The sequence below is a fragment of the Numida meleagris genome, chromosome 6, assembly GCF_002078875.1.
Source record: "Numida meleagris isolate 19003 breed g44 Domestic line chromosome 6, NumMel1.0, whole genome shotgun sequence".
Classification (NCBI taxonomy): domain Eukaryota; kingdom Metazoa; phylum Chordata; class Aves; order Galliformes; family Numididae; genus Numida; species Numida meleagris.
In genome coordinates this window covers 28,465,926-28,489,991 of record NC_034414.1, presented here as the reverse complement: position 1 = coordinate 28,489,991, position 24,066 = coordinate 28,465,926, and the positions used below count along the sequence as shown (strand labels likewise).

The window sequence follows — 24,066 nt, the reverse complement described above, 5'->3', positions numbered from 1 at the left end:
CAGTAAAAATATCCGTTTAACTGAAGAAGCTGAAGTGGCTAAAAGGGAAATTCCTTCAAAATTAAAAGTATTCCTATGGTCAACTGTAAAGAAATGATGATTTCTGCAAAATTAATTATATTTTCCCTGATAGTTTTAGATGTTTGTGTAAGGAACAGCATAGTGGAAGCCTTGAAATGAATTTCTGTATTTTTATTCTTTTAACTGGATATTGACCAGATGTTTTTATACCAGTTTTCTCCTTTCTAAGTTATGACCACTACACAGTTTTTTAATCTTAACTTTTTCAGGAGTTTTGGAGTCATGCATGACATTGTAATTCATCCAGATCCAAAACTGTCAGAAGTCTTGCTGGCTAGCTCAGTGGGACTGTATACTTAACGGCCTTTTTTCACTAAAAACAAGGATTCAGCTTGTGCTGGGGTTCAGCCTGTGCTTTCTTGATGTCCCAGTTGTGATTTGTGTTTTCAGTGCGACAGTGTCAGATGGGTTATGGCTGAATCTGTCAGTCCTCAGGTATGAGCAGTGTCACATCCTGCTATTTTAATTGCTGTGCTGTGCACTGTCAGAACATTATACCTGAGCTTTTCAGGCTGTTTTACATTCCTCCTCGTGTGTGTGCTAGCCTGCCTGCTGGCTGGCTGTCAGATTGCTGCGCCTCTCCAGGTGTCTGAGGAAGCATTTGATTTATTTATCCTAGCTGTCTAGTACAGTCTGCTGTGCCTTCTGAAAGGTGAGGGGGGTGTAGGAAGGCTGGCTTCCTTGAAACTGTTCTGGAGCAAATTCTCCAGATGCTGTATCTTCTGGGATTGTCTTGAAAGAAAGATCTTAAACTAATTGTAAGCTAGGCAGTCTTCACACGTGAACTATTAGAGGGTGAGTGGGAAGTTCTGGTTTCTAATATAATACAGCTCCTTTTAGTATCTCCTATGCACAAGATTGCCTTTTCTGCTTTGATACTATGAATACTTTCTTAGTAAGTTTTCTGAATGCCAGAAAATGCAAAAGGTTGTTCTTGTTTGTTTCTGTATTTCCCTTTCCATCCCCTTGGATGTCGTGTTTTGTTCAATACTTACTGTTTCGTTGTCTTTTTTTTTTTTTTTTCCCTAGATTGAGGTGCTCCTAATCAACCAGATCTTTCAGGAATTTTTTTTAGAAGAAACCTTGGTGGGTAAAAGATGTGCCATGGAATGGTAGCACCAAAGAGCAACACAGGATCATCTCTTGCCTTGACTAGCCATGGGTTGTTTCTTCTGCTAGTTATCTTTGGTACCTTTATTTTGGAAGCACAGGCCACAGGTAAGTGAAACCTTTGCTTGCATATACTGCGGGGGGAGAGATGGATAAGTTTGGAGATGGCCTTATATATTTCTGGGGAAACTGGAGATGGTTAATGGGTTTGTGTACATATCTCAGTACTTAGTGGAAAAATTCCACCACAGATTGTTAAGCAAAGGATGAAATCTGAACTGAACCAGTCTTGCATACTGGCAAAACGAATTCTTGTCCTTTACACTACCATCTTGATTTCCTCACTTTTTTTTTTCCCTATTAATCTCTTTACTGTTGCTGGGGACTGTCCAGGACTGTCTTTAGGAGCAATCATGGACTGTTTTTTGGTTAAGTGGTATTCTCATGTAGGCGCTATTATTTGTATGCCCTGTAGCAACTGCTCATGTGAATTAGCTTTGAAAGCACAGGCTGGCTTCTGCTCTTGGTGCAGCTGATAAGTCTGTTCACTGTTTGCTTGTGTGGCACCTTCCAGCACCTGAGCACTCAAAAAATATATTCCTATGTTGGATCACTTCTGCATTTTGGGTTTTTCTCATTCCCCATGCTTATTTCTTGACGTCTGGTTAACAAGAATGGTAAAGAATGTAAATAGCAGTGCAAGGGAATGATACATTAAAAAGTCAAGTAACAGTAGAGATGAGGGGACCTTCCTGTCGGAAATAAGTGTAAGAAGAAAATGTATCGGTCACAAGGTGGTACGTTGTGAAATGTGTGTTTTCTTACCCAGTATACCCTGAAATGTGGCCTGTTTTCACAGAACTGATGTAGTTTTTCTGTCAGTAGAGAGATGATTGATCATAAGTGGCATGGGATGGAGGAAATAAGTTTGTATGTGTGCTTGAGGTGCACAGTCTTGCACAGAGCCCTAGAGGAACTTATTCTCAGAAAGTCAGATTTGACTTCTGCAACTGCAGATAATAGCTTGATTTTGAAAACAAAACCTCAGTTCTTGACAATAGCTCTAAAAAGTCCTATTTATTTGAGATATTGTGGCACCTGAAAATATCCGGTGACCAATATTTCTGAGCATAAAAGAAGCTTGGTTTGGCCTCTGTGGTAGAGCAGAATAAAAGTTCATTGCCAGATGCACTCAGAGGAGAGTATCCTCTATAGAAAAGTCTGGAGGAGGAGTTGATCTCCTTTTAATATTTCTGACTCCCCAAGTTGGAAGAGAGAGGCTGCTGAAATGAGAGATCGCAGACTTCTGTGTCTTTCTGGCCTGACTTTGGCTTTGTAGGTAAAAAAGGATATGTGGGGGAATCACAGATGTGACTGACTGGCAGGAACAAATATTAAGAGTGTGAAAGGGACAAAGGTCTCTTGTCCTTGTTTTTTCCAAAAGCTGTCCTTGATTTTTCTAGCTGCTGTTGATAACACCCCAGCCTTGCTTCAGACGTAGGCCTGCAAGATATTCCCCGCAGCCTGAGGCTGGAACACAATCCCTTCCTGACACTCCAGTTACATGCTGCAGCACCTTGTAGTAGCTCTGTAATCAGTTTGTAAATGCCTTGTGCTGCATAGGGCTGCTGAACGGGAAAGGCAGCCACAATCCTGGCAAGCATTTTCAGTATTGTTTTTGAGGTATCCCATGTCCCATGAGAAAAGCACTGGTTAAGCATGTTATAAGACCCTGGAATGGTTCTGCATCATTTCCCTTTCTCTGTTCATTTTGATTCAGGACTTGAAACCAGTTGTGGTAAACTGACCAAGGCAGATCATCAGCTAAATAGGATTAGAGTAGCTAGGCATAAGGCATCTCCTTCAGCAGAAGTGAGAAAGTGAGCGTGTGTGGAGGGAAACCCAGGATCGTAGCAGAGGGCAAGGCACAAAGGGGGAAATCCTAGCAGGGAGGGGAGAGAATGGGCTGGCTGTGCCCTGCTTCCATCCATAGGCTCTGAGGCTGGGAGGGATGGGGGTGCATGGCAGCCTGTCGTGGGACCAGGGAGCTGCACCTGCAGCAGTGTGCTGGCCATGAGTAACATTAATCAGTCAGCCAGCTGAGGAGCGGGGACCCAGATGGAGAGACAAAGAGCGCTGACAAGACGCTTGGAAAATCATCTTTCCCTCATCTTTGTCCCCAACCACCCCACTGTCCTCACTTTATTAGTTTACATAGCAAAAACATTCAGAGCAGGCAGAACAAAGCGATGTTAACACGAAGCAAGAGATTGTGTTAAATCTCCTGGTGGTAATGCTTATCTTGGATACGGGGCCAATGTGACACATTCACAATTGCTACAAAAGATGAAGAATGTTCTCATAAAAAGACAAGCATGGAGACAATGGGCTGACTCAGCTTTGAGCGACAAAGTGGAGCTTGTTATTCATACGTTTAAAACCATATAATGTATATTGTATTGCGATCATTCTGCTGTTTGGAAGTGCTATTGCTTGACTTTCAGGAGGCTTAGATAATATTCATGTTCTGGGCAGGAATGCGTTCTCTTTTACATGTGGTAAACGCAGAGGACAGACTGATTTCCAGTCAGCGAGCTTCTGGTCTCTCCTCTGGTAATAAATTGATTTTATTTATGCATGGATTTTTAACAAAAGTCTTCAGCACTTTGTCTCAAGCAATCTATCCAAATATCCCAGAGCGCTGTGAGATGAATGTGATAAGTTGCTTAGTCACTGAGCCTGCTGCAGAGTTTGGGGGAGCTGCTTCCTTCTCACAGGAAGGTAATCACAAATAACCACTGCATGTATTTTAACACAAAACAAATGCAGCATATGGTGATGGGCAAACAATGAGGCTATGCCAGAAGTGGAGGATTTAAGAAGGCTTCAGTGCTGTTCAGAAACACTTTTTCAGCTTGATCACTGTTGTGCCTTTTTCCCCTCCAGCAAGTTCTCCGAGATTAGTTGGGGGAAACAATGAAAAAATGAGCAGAATGAAAAAGGATCTGAAATGGTGCAGCTTAATTCTGGTTCCATCTCTTCTGTTTTCTTTGAGGGCTCTTCTGGAATTTAGCTGAGTGCTGGGCGGCTTAGTAGATAGGGTGAGGGGAATGTTGGGAGTGTTGGGGAGGAAGAATAACAACTGCTTGATCTGCTTTGTTAAAATGTAACGCTTCTCTGTTCTTTGTTGTCCCTATTCTTTCTTCCTGCTTCCTCTCTCTGGCCCTTAAAGGTTATTCCCAAGCTCTCAAAGGCCTTGTGTGTATATCACATCCTTAGCAGTTCTCCTGTTTGATCGGACTGTTTCTGTCGCAGTGGATCAGAATAAATTACTCATAAAATTTTAACTTGTCTCTAAAATATTCTGAAAGCTTCCTATCGTGTGTGTTCTCAGTGGTGTAATTTCTCTTAGATTCTTAGCCAGCTCTGTGGAAATGTAGGTTGGGCTTTTCATTACTGATAAGAACATCGCCTATCTTGAGAAATGCAAGTGAAGGTGTTAGTATAAGTATTAACACCCTGAATTAAACAACTATTGATACTCATAAAGGAGAGAGTTTAAATATTAACCTTTAAAAAATTAATAATGCAGACTTGGCGAATGTAAGTCCACTTAGATTTAAACACAGCCTGATTTTTGCTGACTGATCACGTGTGAGATACTATAAAGCTATCCCTTTAATTTTTAGAGTTGCCATTAAAATGATAAATTGAGTGTGAATAAACTAAAACGACTTCATTTCTGTGTATTGTCTCTGACGCAAATGCAAGCCAATCTGCTGCATGCCGCTCCGAGGTCTTTTCAGTGCCAGGGTTATTCTGCACAGAAGCTCTTGGATACCACTGGTGTTTGTTTGCATGGCATAGAACAGCTTGTTAAAGCATACTCCAGCCGTTGAGCAGATTCAGACTTGTTCCTATTCCTTAGGAATCTGTATGAAGCAGAGGTTACCTTTGTCTCTGATTATGCAGTTGAAAGGAAGGTGTTTAATACTGCTGGGGATAAATTCAGTGATTGTGAAAACAAGGGCAGTGTAGCATTGGGTAGCTAGATAGAAACATGGGGTGGTGGTATGCCCAAACACAGGACCTCAATTCTAATCTGCATGCTTCCTACAGTGCAGGTTTGACAAAGGTGTTGTGTCAGCCCAAAGTCTATAGTTTACCATGGAGAGGAAGGGATACAGTCTTTAGTGTGATTCCTTTTTCCATTCCCTTTGGAGCATGATGAGGAGCTGTAGAATGATGGTGAGGCCGCCAGGAGGTAGATGCAGGTGAGCCCAGAACTAGCATAGTCGAGGAACACTGTTCCTACGCTGATCTCTAGGCAATGCTTTTTAAGCAGCTGACTGGAAGTCAGCAACAGGAATCTCAGGTAGTTGCACTGCTTGTTTAATTTTAAAGAATTTGAATGGTTGAAGAATGAATTAAAGCAAGCATAATAATAACCCTAATTTTTTTTTTGTCTTTCAGGTTGGCTCAGCAAATCCAAAGGACCTGCATGTAAGTAAACTCTTATTCACTGCTGTGCTATGAGAAATGAATGTGGTGTTTTACTGATTAACATAAGTGGTTATATGAGCTAAGATTCACATTTTCACTTTTGTGCTGGATGCTGTGATGCATCTCTGCCCTGTTCCTGCTTTTATCCCTTATATTTGCGAGAGGTGATTGCCTTCAGTTTGAGAGGGGGAGATCAACTTCATATGTTCCACTGTGCTTGAAGGCACCTCAGTGTGTCTTTATAGTATTTATTTTTAAATGACTCAAGTGAATATTCATTAAAACACAAAGAGAAAGTTATGGTGCTTGTGACTGTTTTGAAAGGCTGCCAGAGAGGATTGGGGGGATGGGGAGGGCAAACTGAGGTGAAAAACCCTTTTGTTTCCTTTAATCAAGAAAAGTGAATATCTCATCACAGAACATGACTCTGGATATATTGTATTGAATACTCAGCTTTTCATTTCCTGTGCTCAGAAAAAGTCTGAAGCTTTTCCTGTATGTGTTACAGAGGTATGTAATTTTAGGAGGAAGTGGGAAGCATACTTGGCTGTCTCTATTAGTTCTAAATATGTAAAAAACCATGTAAATCTTTGTTGAAGTCCAAAATGTGATCTTCTTAGTTTGAATCTTCCAGTTTCCTTCAAGAAAAGGGAAGACAGAAACAAAGAATGATGGGAATAGATTCATAATTAAGTATTTAAAGGTGAGGGAGGGTAGTTGTGCCACCTACCAAATTTTGATCTTCAAAGTGAGAGAGAGGAGGAGAGCAGATGGAATCCTCTGAATCCTGAATTTTTAATCTGTCTGAATTTTACTGTTGGCAAGACTGATATAACACATGCCTAGCGTGAAGGTGCCGTCAGTTCTTGGCCATGGTTTCTAGCTGGAAAACAAGCTAATTTAGGAAATAGCTCAAGAACTGCCTGGTCCAGCTAACTCAGCTTCTTGGGCTACAGTGAAAAAGATGGAAAATGGTAGGAGCTTCGTTGTAGAAGAAAGCAGGAGGGGAGTTTCATTCTTCAAGAGAAAGTGCTTGCAACTTTAGTCCAGATGTTGGTGTCCATTGATGTCTGGTGCCTGCTACACTAAAGATACAGATGGTCTGTCTTCTAATGCAGCTGCCTCCTGTCACAGTCTTCCTTCTTTCTCTACTTGAGCCTATCTTTTTGGGAAGAGTTTGAGTTTGTTCCTAGTCTCATGGAAAAGGCCTGACAGCAGGACAGAAAAGTTTGGTTGCTATTACTTTGTGCCATTTGACATTTCTTTTGCTTTTTCTGCCCCTTTTGAGTTCTAAGCTATTTACGGTGGTAGCTAAAGCGTATTTTTTTTCCAGATATGTTGAATGCTTTCCCCCGTTTGTTGGACCTGTTCCCTTTCATCTGTACTATTTGCCATTGCTTCTCCAGGCCCTTATGTGTATAGCAGCACAAGCAGTTAACCACCTCCTGTTTTTGTTGTCACCTATTACTGATGCTGCTGCAGGAATGACAGAACAAAAAGTAAATTTGCTCTGAAACTAGCAAACTTCCAACCAATCTGCCTCTAATCTGTAGCATTGCCTGGGGTTATGGCCAAAGTGCAGGACCTGACACTTGGTCTTGTTGAACTTCATCCCATTGACCTCAGCCAAGTGATGCAGCCTGTCCAGACCCATCTTTAGGACCTTCCTACCCCCAGGCAGATTGGTGCCATCTGCAGACTTACTAAAAGTGCTCTTAATCCCCTAGTACTAGGGCAAGGTGAGTAGCTGTAGGCAGTCTTCAGCTTTTGTAGCTGACTCTGTCCAGGCCCTGTGTTAAACCCAGCAATCTGTGCCTTGATGAGGATTACTAAAAAACTGCTGGTAACAAGCTGCTGAGAGTCAAGAACGAGGATAGGATGCTGAAAGGCACTTACTTGAACAGCAAGCTTGAAAGTGCTTGTACTTTCATTAGAGTAATTGGAACCTGATGACTGGACTGTGACTTTGTCTCAAGAATTTGTACATGTATGTTGATCTGCATCTAAAAAAAGCATTTTCCTTTTAAAGAAGAAAGTCTCTGGAAAGTGTTTCTCTTCCTCTGCAAGTAGGAATTCCCCTGAGGTGAGTCTGCTTTTGCAGAGTGTTGTGTTGAGCTGGTGAGTGGCTTCCAGATGTGAAGTCTTTCAAGGGATTTGAAAACTACCTTAGATATAGGACCGTTTAGATGAATTGTATGACATGCCAGGTAGATTTGGCTAGAGGGGTTTGTTGCTTAAGCTACTAAAGAATAAAATGAGCTTTCTGGCCCAGCCTAGTATGGATCTTCTTATGATGGGAGGAAGAGCAGAGCTTTGGGAGTTCCTGTGCTGAGGAAGCTGTGAGGATGCTCACTTACTGCTTGTCTGCCTTGGCCTGGCAATAGTGTTTTTAAATCCTTTGTGCTCGTGTTCCCTGTCTAGTCAGTCAATGTAATTCAGAGGGGAGAAATCTTTCTCCTCTTGAAGAGCAGAAAGACATGCTGCTGCTGCTTTCTGAAGTGTGTTTTTGTCCTTAGCTAGTAAAAGGAAAATCATGTCTGATTTGAAAAATACTGTCTTTCTCTAGAGAGAAAGGTACATCTATTGGAGGATTTCTTGAATTTTCAGCCCAAGATCAGAGTTGTAACACAATAGACCTGACACGCACGCAGAGTTGTAACTAGAAAGCTGGAAGCTGCTGCTGCTCTTACAGCTTGGAGGAACGCTTTCCATGCCCTGAGGAAAGGACTAGCATAGTATATAGCAAGTTTTATGTCAGATACATCATTATGCATTAGAAAGAATAAAACCGTTTTGTGATTTTTACCAGTGTTGCTGTTTAGACAACTTTGCAGTCTGGGAAATATCAGCTGCTGAGATAGTAAGTGAAATTTTGCTGCTTTAGGTAGCTTTTCCTTCAAAATATTTGGGTTATCTCTGGAGACAGACTCTTTAAGCGTAAGAATAGGACTACAAACAGATTGAGATTTGTATGAAGGTGACAGAATAGACTGAAGGTGAATAAGGAAGAAGATCCTCAGAAGGAGAGGAGAGGGTCAGGGGAGTTCAGGAAAGCAGGAAGGTGAATGTTTCCACAAGTGGAGATGTGAAAAGTTCCTGGTGGTTTAAAAAGCCAATTAGCGGCTTGGTGATTAAGTAGCATAAGTCGTAGAAGAAGGTAGTGTTTTAATTTTAGCTATGCAATCTGATTAGAATGGTTAAGAATAGTATGGCCTTGAGAGGGAGGACTCTGGTAGAAATGTATGCATGTGTTTATTTTTTTTAATTGTTAGGTAAATGTCTTAATGCATGGATATGCCTTTACAACATCAAGCTTTTGAGTCTTTTCGTTGTGCAATAGCAATGACTAGTGAGACTGGCAGAGTTGAAGAACTCAAGGTTGCAAAACGTACGTACCCTGCAGGGGCTGGAGCTTCGGGGAAGGAATTTCCTCAAGGCAGGAGCAGAGCAGGATGAAGATGATGCCGGAGCGCTGGCTGGCTGCCCGCAAGTGATCTGACATTACAGCCGGGGGATCTGGTGGAGAGAGAAACTGAAAGACGGTGGAGCAACTGTGTGTGAAATAAAAGACAAAGAGGAATTTCAAATGGGAGTTGCTGCCATGTTCTGAGAAATGTCCTTAACTTTCTGAGAAAGCTCTGCTTTTCTTGGCTTGTTGTCAGTTTTATAGATAAAAGCAGCTTTGCTCTTCTCCCTCACGTCCTACAGTTGTATGCTACACCCACTGGAGAGGAATCCTTAGTGTAAACAAATTAAACCTATTAAAGCTGCTAGACACTGGATCTTTGTCGACACAAAGTATCGCTCCTGCTGATGGTGATGTTGTCCAAGCGGGGTCTGTGTGGCGTTCTGTACAGTTTGAAGTTAGATCAGGGTAGGTTATATGACCTCTGGTGCTGCCTGTTCATTCTGGATCACCAGCATCATCAGAGAGCCTGGCCAGGAGACTTATTTGATGTTGCAGAGGCCTTTTGGAAAGTAGTTCTGTTATGTCATACCAAAACCAAAGCTATTGATTCCTCCTTGGCTAGGAGGAAAGTGTGCTTCTAATGTTTCCTCTGGCCTATTCCACCCCTATCATCAGAGTGACTATACTTGAAACTCAGAGTAACTGGGGATGTGCCTGCTGTGCAACTTGTTTCCAGTAGTTCAAGTTTTCACTCCATTTAATTGCTTCTTGGGAAGACCTGGTGCTGTCAGAGTTGTGCTGAACTGTGAGTTGTGCTGCAGCACATCTTTGCTTCTCTTTAGCACAAGCAAAGGACTGTATCCTTAATGTATTGTGTTTATCTTAAAGATAGTGACATTTCCACTCTGTTGTTGGCTTTGATTTCCCTAGCAAAAGTAACCTTGGAATACTCCACTAGAACAACCTGCATGCTTTATTGTAAATGCTTCTTGGACATAATTGACTTAAGTTATAAGATACAAAATGTAAAGGTTTTTGTTATTTGAGTATTTAGAGTCATCTATCACTTCTCTCTAAACTGCAGAAATTATAATTTTTAAATAAATAAAGCTGAAAGGTCATGATGTAGTTCCAGACCTCCATGAGTTTGCCTTTGAGTGTGGTCTTGGTGGAAACCCATGAAGAAGTTATTACTATTGTATTCTTTTAATCCTCAACTTTGCCTTCCTAGCAAGATAGTCTTGTAAATGTTCACTCCTCCAAAGTAGAAATGAAAATTGCTGTGTTGTAGAAATGTGATGTCCATGAGCTAGCATAAATTTAACCTTCAGGCCTTCCCACTTTGAATCTATTTATTTGCATTTATTTCTCAAACTTCAGTGTTATCTTTAGGTTGACAGTCTGTGCTTTGATATTGTCGACTTCCTCTGTGGCATTTAGTCTTTGCTTTTGGAAAGCTGAGGGAAACGTGAGGCCCCCTTCAGGTACTGGAAGGCCTTCTCTTCATGTTACAGCTTGCATATATTTAGGAGGTTTGACTTGATTGTTTCTGATAAGTATCTTTACAGAGCTTTGGCATGCTGATGCAATATAAGACTGGAGTCCTTGGGTGGGAAGTGGTGCGGTTGCATGGGGGAAAGGGGAGGTCACGGCCTGACATCCATTACACAGGTAGGGCTGAATTGAGCATCCTTGATTCTTACCATTAATGAAACCAGGAGAGCCTGGTGGAGGCTGCTAATTAGGGGTGTTGTGGGGAGGTTCAGTCACTGCCTACAGTCAAGATGAGCAAAAGCTTAACTATTTTACCGCATACCTCTGGCCACCTGCCACTTGTCTGAGTTGGGTTAGGAGTATTTCATGGTTGGCTGCATCAAGCACTGCAGAGTGATTTGAAAGGATGGAAATGGATGTCTGTTCTGCATCCTCTGACAGCAGGAAAGCATCTATCACTACATCTGTTTCCATCCCTTGAACTCTTAACTTAATTAGCAGCTTTAAATGGAGGAAATTCTCTTTCTGTCACTGGTCTTCTCTCATTGGTTTGTTAGTTAGCACCAAGGGAGGGTACCAGCAGAATTGAAGCTTTCGTGTTTTTCATTTAAAGATGATTTGAGTTGGTGGCAGCATTTCAAAGCTGCTTGATAGTGTGTATCCTGTATAGATTAAACCAAATGCATCCTCCCAGAGGGGTCCATCACCTTTCTTCCTGTGGCAGTAGAGATGGTCAGTTGTAGGAATTTTTTTTTCTCTAGCAAATCCTGTTCCATTTAGAATGGAATCATCACAAAAGTTTGTATTCTGTAGTTGTTCTCTGAGCAGTACCAGAGTCAATGAAAGCAATGCATTGAAAACAATGCTAAAAAGCCCTCCAGTAACATTTATCCTTTGTAACATATAATGTGGTGGTAGAATCAAATTTGTGGTGCCCAGTCTGGTCTCAAGTCTCCTCACAGCAAGTAGTTCCAGTTGATTCTTCAGGAAAGTTGACATCTCTGTGTCCCTTTGGAGTAGCTTCCTCTGTAGGAGGGATTCTTCTTGGAGGTTCGAGAACAGATCAATTTTTTTGTTAGTTTCTTTTAGCCATGCTCTTCTATGCTTGTAGCTGTTGTTGAGCCTACGGACTAGCTGTAATGATTCTTACTTTCCTGCAGTTGTTTAGCAGTACCAAGTGAGAGGTTGGAAACCTTTTGCTTTGCCTTTTTTCAAGCCTTCCCCAAGGCTATCTTTAGGCTCATACAGGCTTTGAGAGCACAATGCCCTGGCGCGCTGCTGCTGTGCCCCAGACCCTCACCCCACGCGCATGAATTCATTGCGTTGATCTTTCCACCCCTGCTTGTCGGCGGGGTCGGACAGCAGCTGCATCTCCTGTCAAGCATGATTCCGGGCAGGGGGCTTTGGGGAGGAGAGCTACAAAAGGCCCAGTTTAAATCATCTGTGTAAGGGCACAGCGGAGGCTCTGTCACCCAGGCCTCACCGCTTGTCTTCTGGTGCTATGGTTGTAATGACATTAGCATTTCAAAAAGGGGATTACCACAGCCCCCAGCTTCTAAGGGGAGGGTATTCTGGCTGATAACTGAAAAGCTGCTTTGTGGCCATCTCTGTTTTTTTCCCTGCGTCTGGATTCGGAGGGATTGGTGAAGGTGGCTGTACCGTGTTAAATGTGGATTGTTGCTGTTGCAAGGAAGCTGGTTATTTATTGGCCTAAATGTGAACTGTTAGACACGAGGCCGTTGTTGCTGATAGCCTTCTTTCTTGCTAATTTGGAGTGAATGAGAATTTCCTAATGGAAAAGTTGAAACAAAGAGCCTATTGGGATTGCAGTGGTATGCTAGAGAAGCATCCTTAAATTATGCTTGCAGGAATAATTTAAGGTAGTTACATTAGCCTGTCTCATGTATTTTGACCAGTGGAAACAGGCAGCACCTGCATCCTATTCATTGTCTGCTTCTAGGTCTCGTGGGGTACTGAAAACACATTCTGTGCTCAGACTGCAGGTTTCAGGGCAATTCCTTGGGGGGGGGGGGGGAGGAAGATTGTATTTCATAAATTTGTTGTTTAAAACCAAAAATTCCTATAGTGAAAATTACTTCCTGACCCTTCGATTCAGTATTCAACTGATATTAGCTTTTTACTAAGTTTACTTTCTCCTTTCTGACACTGTTTGTATTCGCATCTCACATTAAGGCCTTGTGTACGCTGGGCTCTATTGGAATATCATCATGGTCACCGTGTGCTCTCCAGTTCCATTAGATGTAGAAGTGAAGAGGCCAGGCAAGTTGGTCATCTGGTCCCTGGGGCAAGAGAGTAAAGGGAATTTGTCTTCAATGCACACTAAGGAGAGAGGCGAGAGTACTTTGTGCAACCTCTTGACCACATTTGGACACTAAAATTAGTAACTGACTCATAGTGTCCAAGATAGGAGCACCTTGGCTTGACAGTGTGACAGTGGGTTGGAGGGCACTTGGCAGTAAATGCCGATAGCTGCCTGAAACCTTGTCCTCAGCAGAGTGCCGAACTGTTGAACAGCCAGAGAAAAGTATGTTTTAAGTAGATATGCGTGGTTACGTACATAGGTTGAAGTGTTCACAGGCATAAACTTTGCATGTGCCCATAAGGACTTTTCTTACTTAGCATGTTTGCAGGGGGCCTAATTCAACAAGTCATTCTGCAAAGCAATGCTGGCTTGAGTCATGACTGTCCGTTGCTCAGAAGGGAGCTGCGCTGTTAGGGCCAGCCACAGACTGGGCCTCCTGTGGTGTATCATGGCTGATGTAGGTGGACAAAAAGCTCGAGACAGAGTGGAGAAACTGCTTAGCTCTTCCTGAATGAGACAGAAGGCCTGGGCCCTATGTAAGCTGTCCCTCAGGGCATCAAGGAGGAGCAAAAGTACAGTTTCCTTTGTAAACAGCACCGGGTATTTGCCCTGAGGAAGGGAGGCATTTAACTTCTCTGTATGAAAACAGGAACTGTGGGAGGCCTTCCAGGAGTGTGGTGGCTGCTGATAAAGTGTGTATGTGTGTACTTACTGAGCATATTTTTAACTCTACCAATCTCCAGGTCTTTCTAAATCTTCTTATTTCTGTAGAGCACAGATCTATCCATAAACTTAAACAAGGCTGGGGTGCCTTGACTCTAGATGCTCAACTGAATTGCACTTGGTGAAGATGGAGCTTTTGGGTGTTCTGTGGCTCAGGTGAGCTGGACAGAAGATTTGGCAGAGATGTAAATTGCTACTGTCACACCACGTTGTCCTCTTCTTTTTTTTTCTGTTTCTGCAAGTGTGCCAGCAGACAGCTGTGCAAATTTGGCTGTTCTCTCATTGCGGAGTCACTCACTGAAGTACTGTGCAACCAACTCTGGAGCACTCTTTTGACTCTACAGTTAGACTTGGCTGCCATACATCTTTACATGGCTGTTTTGAGCATATATGAGTTTGTCTATCCTCTTTTCTAAACACTTTTTCTGGTAGTGATAGTAGAAATGAAGAAATGTTCAGTGTAATGATGGAAGCAGGTTGGAGAAAAAGTAAAACTGCAAATCTAAATGCTGTGAATTAAAAACGTAGGAAGTAAAGAAAGCAGGAAACAACTAACAGTCTAGTTTCTGAGGGTCTGATCAAATTGTAGATTTACAGACCAGAGGAGAAAGCCCTCTGTCTTCTCAATTTCAGAACAGTTATTGTTTTAAGGCTTGCAAGAGAAAGATAACCTGCCCTTATCCATTCTACTTTTTGCTGCCTTACAATATTCAGTAGGATAAGAGCATTTATAAATAGCATGGAGTAAGAATAGAAGGGGGGAAAAAAAAGCATGAAGGAGAAAGTATGTCTATTTCCCTTGCTCCCTGTTTGGATTAATGAAGTTAATTACTTGGAAGTAGCTAGTAGTGAACTTGTGGTTTTCTCAAATGTACTTTTAACAAGACTGTGAATTTTAAAAGAAGAGGCAATTCAGTAAAAATAATTAAAGATGTAAGAACTTAACTGCTATATCCCACATTACTAGTGCTTTGTGTCTGTAGATGTTGAGAGGACTGAATTACTATGCTTTGAGTGTACCAGGAGGAGAGAAACCAGGACAAGAAGATGCAATTATAAATGCAGGGAAGCAACTGAGATACCAACATTCAAATAAAACTTTATAACAAAGTTGTTCTTTCCTGTTCCTGTCAGCATAAAACAGAAATATGGAGAGAAAATGGCTAAACAGACTAATATGATTCATTGTCACCAGCAGTAAGAGTTCATGAGCTGGGGGGAAAGGGGATGGGGCAGAATGCCAGAGCAGAGATCTTTGCGCAGTAAAACTTTGTCAGAAATTCCTTCTTGATGGTTTAGTTTAGTTTCCATCCAAAGAGCTTGTGTCCCACTGGTAGTCAGCTGGGAGAGTAGATCTCAAGTCATAGAAACACTGCTGAAAGTTTTGCCCGCTGTTATCCAACAGTCTGGAGGAGGGGGGTTAGTATCTTGCTGCTTAAATTTATGGACAAAACGATACTGAGAAAGAGCTGTATACTTCCTGTAAAGACTGAATAACATGAAGCAGCCAGAAGAGTGGAGATAAAATCAAATAGAATTCAGTTTAGTAAAAGCATGAGACTGCTTTTTTTTTCTGAAATTATGCTTACCAGCTGTACTGACTGGAAAGGAAATCCTTGGAAGAGTTGATAGAGATGTAACTGTTTAAGGGAGTGTTTGAGATGTCAATTTGCCGAACACATTGAAGTTGTAAAAAAAAAAATAAAAAAATTTACATCTGCACTCAAATTGTGGAAGTGCTGTATCATAATAAACAGCAGCATGTGAAAGAAAAGTTTCTAAGAATGCTGTCTACACATAGGGCACTTCCACATTCTACTTGAAATGGGTGCTCTTGAGAGGTTATACTTCTTTTTGTCATGCAGCTAGCATGCTCTGAAGTCTGAGAGACCTCCTTCCTGGAGCAGAAGATGCCAATCAGATAAATACCTGGTATTGAAGAAAATAGCTTAACCAGCTACTGAATGAACTGGGACTATAGAAGCATCTTTCTTTCCAGCTAGAATTGCAGCTAGGGAGTTAGGCCTCCCTTCATTAATATTCATGGCTCAGGCAGCTCTGTGTGTTCTCATCATGGAACTGGGCAGACTGGAGACAAGAAGCTTTCTTATACTGCTGGTCAACTTTTAGTAAAGATAATTACCATTGTCTGGGAGTAGATGCCCCCCAGGAAGAAATGGAGGGGGTACAAAAAAAGGATGGCTTTATCCTGCCTTTTTGAAACAACTCAAAGAATGGGTTGCTGCCACAGTGAGTTGTTTAGGGATTGAGTTTGTGCCTTCTTCCAAATGCTGCCTCAGCACACTTACTAGTCAAGTAACCTTTGAAGAAAGTTAGCTTCAGTTACTCATCATGCATTTCCAGCTAAATGGACATGGTTTATTGAAATATAATATGCTGCATAAAGCAGTTTATGCAGTAATGGCGAGACAATTTCCTTGATCTTTTTTTCTTGCTGATCACCTTTTTGCCAAGTCTCAGGAAGGGGTTTGAGAGCAACGTGACATGTTTTGGTCAATCTCATTGGGTATTAACTGAACAAGGATGTCCCATGGCTGAAACTACTGCAGATGCTCGTTATCCTAGGTGCACATCTTGTTAAAAACAAACAAACAAAAAACACCCTCTCTGTAGGCTGCTACAGCTCTGTGAGTCTCTTTGACTGCAGTGTGCAGGTATTTGCTCCTTTAATGTTACTTCTAGGCATGAACTTCAGTATGCTAGCTTGTGATTGCTCAAGAGTGTTTCCAGGTTAAGTTCCCATTGCCTCGAACTTTGTTAATGAAATTTGTTTAATCCTTTTTGCTGTAGTGTGCCCATTCCCTTAATGCGTCCTAATTTTGCAACTGTGGTCACGTGGCCTCCTCTCAGAACAGTGCATTATGGAAAATTGCTTTTCTGGGAGCTTTTCTGATCTAGAAATTCATTGCCAGTAAATATGCTAGACTGAGATTAGACATTTCCAAGCTGTGGTCTTCAGAATGCATAATAATAGTACACATAGTTCTGACTGCCAGATGATAATAGCTTCTTACTTTCAAACTCCTTTAATTATGTTAACGTAAAGCTTTAAATGTGTTTTTACTTTCCAGTGCAAGCAATTTCTGTAACTGTGGCAGTGGTACGTGCCCTGAAATAAGATGTATGATCATGACCCACCCCCCACCATTCTAGTGTGCCTTACAGGTGACTTTCATTGTTGATGAAGAGTTTAATAGGAACAGGGAAGGACAATTCGAAAAACCGCAGGTACTTTGAGAAAACATGGCAATTGGGTAGCTCACTCTTCCCCGTGGAGTTGCTGCAAAATGGACATTAGGCCTGGCAATGTAGCTTTTTCAGGGAACTATGTGGTCAGTGTTTTTCTGCAGCAGAGGAATAGATACTGCAACTTGTTTTCTGTTTACACAGTGAGCTAAAGAGTAAATGTCAACTGTCTGTCTGTCTCTTCCACCCCGAGAATAAGAGTGACAGTGACGGCCTTGATGTGCTGTAACTAGGTTGCAGTGATTTGCATTTTGGCTTTATTTTCTGATGCTGGAAGGGCAAAGATACAAAAGTAGATCATGATGTTTAACATGAGACAGACGCTTCCGCCCACCTCATGAATGGTAAGAATTTCCCCTTTCCATATGGAGAGAAAATAAAAGTCCACTGTCATAATCTAGGTGAATTTTCTTTGTGCTTGGGTGGCCTTTGTATGCTACATCCTCAGGCACAGTATCAAGAAAAAGAGGGTGGGGAAGAACAATGGGTTTGTTTTTGGGGGAACAGATGGGCTTATTTTTCTGCCAATTCTGGTAATAGCTTAAATATGGACTGTCTTCCTGAGAAGAGTAAGAAGTGTTTTAATCTAGGAGATATGTTGGGGGGAAAAGGGGAAGAAAAGGAGAGAGCTCATTTGATTAAACCACATTCTGCTTTCTATATCAGTTATGTGGAAGATCAGGAACTGTTCCCCCTCTTTACCTTAACCTCTCATGGCCTGGGTGACGGGGTAATGGTAAGATGCTGTAGAGCTCCATAGACAAGATATGAAGTTAGGATTTAAAATCTGCATTTATCTGAGATGAGACAGGTGTTTTCTATCCTCTCTGGTAATAGCTGAGACTGAGTTGCTTCTGGAGGATGTTGTGCATGTGTTAATTTCCCTAGTTTTCCAGGCGTTAAATTCTGCTTCTACTTGAAAAATCACCTTTACTTCTGGTAGAAGTTGGCACATTATAATGATGTGTTCAACTGCAAAATGGTCTCTTACACAATTGCAGGATCATTTTAAGAGCTGAGAACTATTTTAAGGTTTGTCAATGAGTCCATTTATTTCTTGGCAGTGCTAGGCCTTGAACTTGTATTTTAGCAACAGCAACTTTGAAATCCTTTTGGAAAAAGGCCTCTTGTACTTGCTCCCTAACATAAGATGCTGTTGTGAGGTTTTAAAAGGCTCTTTCATGGTTGCACAGCTGGAATGTGATGTTAGCCTGAGGATGTGTTGTCCAACTCCAGCTGAATACTCTAACCAGTGAACAGTGACTTGGGAGCGGTGGGCACAGAGGGAACTGAGTTTAGATTGGGCTGTTCAGTAGTTCGTTGGTATCCTGGTGAGAGACACAAATTATTATGAGAGGAAATCCATTTGAAAAGTAGATGCCTTTAACGTTTCTCCTTTCTTTCCCAAACTTGAGCTGGTTTCCATTGAGTCTAAGCTGTCTCCTTAGGTCATTGTCCTCTGCTCTCAGTTTTAATGGCAAACTGTACTGGAGTGGAGGACATTGGAAGAAAGGAAAATGGCCAGAGGTCTGAAAGAAAGAGCTGTGGAATTGCTATACTCCTCGTGTCTTTGTAGCTCTGTGCTACCTGCTAGTCTTGACTCTGCAGTGCCTCTTGCCTTACTAGTGGGTATTCTGTTGCTATTTCCCAACCCTCTCCCCAAAAGACTTCCAGTCCCATTATAGAGAAGACAGGAAACAAATGAACAAAAGCCGGAAGACTGTGTAATAATGTGGCTGCCTTCAATAACAGAATGGTTTTGTAATGTTTACTGTTGGTCTGTAGGCTTCCTAGGTAGTAGGTGTTAAAGGCATCATGTGTTCATGACAAATTTGACTGAAGTGATAAAGTCTGAGTTTGGAGATCTCTCATTCCTATTTACATTGTGACCTCTGTAACACTTACTCTTCCTGATTAAATGCATGTACTATTCTCTGAAATTCTGTGTTGGTGTGAAAGAGAAGAGTTGCAGAATGGTGATTCATAGCATTCAATAAATTGACTCCAGTTGTTGTTTTTTTCTTCCTAGGGAGTTCTGTTTTACTGTCTAGACACTAATCTATCAGCATCAAAATAACCTCCTTTCCTGTGGCTTTTCCCACTAGATCTCAGAAGTAAGACATCCGTATTGCTTATATAAATGTTCTCAAGGAATCTGCATGTGCAGCTAGGAGAGTTCCCAAGTGTGTGTCTCCAGGGAGCCAGCATTTCTGCTATTTTTAGTGTCTTTTACTTGGCCTTTTTTTACCTTTCTGTGAGAAACTTCTCAAAGTGGCAAGAGGTTGAACCATACAATTAAGTGGATCTCAAAGCTGCGTGAGAGGCTCTTGCGCCACTACTAAGAAACCTGTAAGCACTGTGTGGGTATTTTCACCAAACCTTCTGGTAGACTGAGATCTCTAGAACAACTGAAGAGATGTCATAGTACAGCCTGGCATTAAGTTACTGCATCTTGGTCTAGGGGCACTGATTGTGAAGTGCTTATATATACTGTTTCTTGGGATTTTCTGTCACTGATCTACTAATAAACCCTACCTGGTCCTAAAGCTTCGTTTATGGGCTCTACCAGACAATAATCCAGAGGGAGAAAATTGAACATCTGCTCCAGGGAGAAAGAAAAAATGCATTAACTTGTAAATCATCTGTTTAAACCGGGAGGAGAGACTTTGTGGTTCAGAGAATTTGGGGACAATAGTTCTTTAAGGGACAAGAAAATACAACTGAATGGCAGTGGGCATGTTGCATTAGTTAGCGTGGGAAGTGATTTGTTAGCATGAACGCTCTTATAGGGGGATAGGGGGGGAACAGAGGTTTTGTTGTTGTTGTTGTCCGTTTGTTTTTAAGATTGAGGGAGTGTAAGATAGAAGCTCTGATGCTGGTGAAGAACTGGGATTTGGGTACTTCTTCCTACTGTATGAATTCACATATTGCTGTGGGAGGCAGATCTGGGTCCTGCTGTGTTTGTCTGAAGTCTCCTTGGAATGTTTTTGGCATTCTTCCAAGGTCCAGACCCAGCACTGCAGAAGCTGGAAGTGCTCATGGATTTTTCCCAGTTTGTGCTCAGTTCAGAACTTCTGGTGGCATTAAGGCACGCTGAAAAAGTTTCCTCTACTTTATCCTTCTCTGGGGAACACTTTAAGAGCTCTTTTTGTATGTAAGGAATTTCTTGAAACTGCTTTGTTCTTGTGTGGTTTTGGGAAAAAATTCTTATTAGCTGAATTTCTCCTACTGTCCTTATTGTTCTTACTTAGTGTTTCCCATTCAAAGTGAGTTGGATGAGGGTGATTGTGAAATCTTTTGTGTGCTTGATCATTGTCTATAGGTATGAGATTTTCTCTGTTGACCAGAGCAGTGGAAAAGGTTTTCATGTTCTGGGGATTTATGAGCCTCAAAACAAACAAACAAAAAACCCCAAATTTTTCCTTTGTACTCTGATAATTGTATTTTGGAATAATCTGTCCCTCCCACTTCATCTTGGTTCTCAAAATATTGTAGAATTGAATTATTATAATAACATTTTATAACATAAAATTAGGCTGTTGTTCAGAAGTCTTCTGTCTCTCCCAGTAGAGGGAAGATGGTTCTGTACCTCTTGAAACCAAGTTTGAAATGTTGTCCTGTTTGGATTGACAACTTGGGCAAAATAGAGCAAGTGGCAATGTAATACATGCTGTTAGTATCCACTAATATTTCCGAAATATCATTGAATCTGGAAGACTCAGAAACTGTCTTTACAGGTAGATACTTAAAAAAAAAAAAAAAAAAAAAGCTGCAACAGCAACAAGAGTATGCCAAAAACCCACGTAACCACACCATCTCTTTTTATGGAGGTAGGCAGTTGAAACTGAAGAAACCATTGTCTGATGTGAGGGAGCTTAGCAGAAGTTTTCTGATGTATAGGAGATGGCTATGAAGAGAAATGATAGCATGGTGAGTCTGTGAGAAGCTAAAGGGAGACTTGGAATGTCTCCAGCTTGATGCTGTCAGTGCTGGCTGGAAAGTGTGTAGGATAGCAAGGAATGAAAATGGTTTTGTGTTTTCAAAGAAACAGGGTTTTGTAACAGCATTTGCAAATCAGCTGAGTTGTCTGGAAAAACCTGGACTCCAGTGTCAATAAGGCAATGTCCTAGACCCCAAGATCTAGTCCCTTGAAATGGTAGTAGTATCATTTAGATTTGACTTGTCCAAGTCAAGAGTGATCCAAGTGAAATACTAACCTCAAGGTGTGAATCTGGCTACTTTATGCGGCAAAACTCAATCAAACATTATTATTATCAACACTGTTATCTTGTTAACTGTACGCTGTACTGAGAAATGCTCTTGCTGTTCTAGTAACTGCTCTGACATGACTGATGGTGCTGTATAGATAATATGTAGATGAGGGCAGCCACTGGAGAGAGCTGAGCAAACACGTGACTCAAAATAATAAACTAAACTTAATGAATTGTCAGAAATAACATCAAAATGCACACAAAACCAAAACTCCAATCCTCTCCAAGAAACAGCAAAACAAACCAACCAACCAAAAAAACCCTCCAGCTAGTAGAAAAGGGAGTCTTGCTGAGTTAAAACCAGACGGTAATGCTGCGAGACAGTAATGCAGCATATGTGTCCCTAGCCATGTGTTGGTTTCCTTTATTGCAGTAAAGGCTGAAGTAAATTCCTAGCCAGAGGGACCTGTGTGAAAGAACTACTGAACTATGAGATTCTGCATCTGGCTTGGCTTTCTTCATAAGGAAAAAGACCTGAATATTACAGCAGTCAAATTAATCTGTAAATCTTTGTCACCAGTGTAATTAATTTCATTGACAAGAACCCTTCGATCATTACATGGGGCTCTGTAGACAACTGAAAATTCTGTGTTCTCAAAGGCAGACAGGAAAGCTCTGTGAAAAGGAAAGCCAAGGCAAGGAGGCAAAAACTTCAGGTTACCTAGCAGTGGAATTTGTGTCCAGGCCTGTGCCCCTATGCCTTGGCTTTAGCTCCAGCCACTAAGCTGCAGTGTATCCCTCTTCAAAGTTTTAGCCTGTACTGTGAGGAGGCACTGTCTTTACAGCCACAGCACGTGTTGTGGCTGACTCTGTGGCACCAGGTAGGAACTGGAGTTCTGGTCTTCAAGCCTCTTTGAACATCTGTCACACCTCCTGCCTTCCAGCATCACTAGGGAAAGACCAAAAGTGTTATGAGAGGGGTTGCTTTCAACCCCCCCCTTTTTTTTTAAACTTGATATTTTTATCGCTACAAAACAAAGAAGGGTCTTTCTGTATGACTGAGGAATGTAGATAAGGAGCAAAGAATGTTTGTAGCCTTGTATTTCTCGTTGAAAAGCAGCAAGGTGCAGAGAGGTATGTCTGGAGTGTAGCAGGGCTTGAGGGGATCTGGGCCCTTTTTATGAGTATTTTATTTTAAAAATAGTTATACAATGGGGTTTTGGTTATGTGTTTTATAATCTCTTTTAGTCAAATGAAAGGAATGGTATTTCATCTCTTCTTGAATTTTTGTCATATCTGGGGCTGCAAATAGGTCCTATCTCAGTAGTCCCTATTCTTGCCTTATTATCAGCTTTTTCAGCTCGATATTTTGACTTGCCTGTACTTCAGTTCCAATGGCTACAGTGGAAGTGTCAAAAGGCAAGTAGTATCTCAAAGGGTGAGAATTCCTCTTACACACCTTTTCTGAACACTTGTTGCCAGCTGTGAAAGGAGCTTGGTTTTTGAACCTTTTTTCAAGCCTGGCTTGTTTCAGTTTAGGTTTGTTTACCTTGTGGGAGTTTGGAATGAGGAGCCAGAAAGACAGAAGGGAACATTTCGTGTTTGCTACGAGGTATATTTTTGACAATTTCCTAATACATTTTGTTAGACAATTTACAAATTCATGAGTCCATTGAGTTGCTTGGAGCTGTTGGTAGGTACTGGCAAAATGAAACTATAAAACAAACACTTTGAAGCTGTTATGTCTGTATAATGAAACGATCTTCTCAAATGAGATAACTGGAAATCTGAATTCTTATATATGCTATGTTTGTAAGTGTTATACTAAGTTGCTGTTTACTTTTTGATATGCCAGTTGATCCCAAGCAGAATCTGAGTGGGTGGAATGCGTGGGATGTGGTCTGCTCTGTGAGAACTGATGGTGGTTTCTGTGACTTGTAAATCAAAGCACCCCACCAGATGTTGGTGCCATTAGCTAGTCACACCTAAGTCATGAAACTTACCAACAACTTCACTGAGTTATCTTCCTTCTTTCCAAATATTCTCCAGCTGCTTGCATTGCTAGTATATAGAGTAGCCCAGATACCAAGTAGCTGCTAAGTTTCAGAGCAGGTTATACAGGGGCTGACACCATCTTTCCTGCTATCACCTTGTGAGTGCTTAGGTTGCCCAACGCTGTTAAAGTATTGGGCAATTTAGAAAGGTGTGTCATAGCTAGTTCTTGTCAGGAGAAGAAAATTATTCTTTTATTTTGAAGCTTGGTTCTTCAGCTTCATTCTGTGTCTTAAAGCTTTTTGAATTATAATGTAGTCCAGTTTGAGTTTCGGCTAAACAGTGTAAGGAAAGCTGAGAATGGTTCAACTTGCAGTATAGTTGTGAGGCTCTAGGAAATGCTAGATTTGCCACGTATAGTACTTCAGTTGCTCTGTAGTCTGAGGTGCCTCCAGCTTTGAGCAGAATGACCTGGGGAGCGTCCCAGTGGGGCTATTTTTGTTTTCCTGCCAGACTGTGCAGAGAAGTTGCTTGCGATATTGAGCTCCTGTAAAGCCTGTAGAAAATATGACCTAATATTTACAGCTAACCTAACCACATCTAGAGTGAAAATATGAAGTGTGCTTGAGAGGCTTTCCAGCGAGACAGGACTAATAACTCTTCACAGTTCTACCCAGCCAGTGGTAAATGATTTGAGTGCCTGTTCTGACAAGTCCCCCGTCAGAGATGAGTCATTCCTGAAGGATAAACAGATCTGCCCAGATATTAGGTTCTGATTTGTTCAATGGTCCTGAACAGAGCCAAAAGTCAGAAGAAAAATGGCTTGGCAGAATGAAAAAGTATTCTCCAGTGTTCCTTGATGTATCAGCTCAAAGTTTCATGATTGCTCTCCTTACCCACCACACCATAGCAAAGCTAGACCTAATGCAGAGAGCAACTTGAACAACTTCAGT

General features: G+C 41.5%; 1 protein-coding gene across 7 annotated transcripts in view; it reads left to right on the top strand.

Annotated features, from left to right (window-relative positions):
• SUSD6 (sushi domain containing 6) overlaps positions 1–24,066 on the top strand; it is a 77,761-nt gene that overhangs the window by 30,348 nt on the left and 23,347 nt on the right. For all 7 annotated transcript variants that reach the window (XM_021403159.1, XM_021403163.1, XM_021403165.1 and 4 more), the window contains 2 exons: positions 1,111–1,299; positions 5,665–5,694. In XM_021403159.1, coding sequence (XP_021258834.1) covers positions 1,179–1,299; positions 5,665–5,694 — 151 coding nt within the window. In that variant the 5' untranslated portion in view covers positions 1,111–1,178. The remainder of the gene's footprint in view (positions 1–1,110; positions 1,300–5,664; positions 5,695–24,066) is intronic.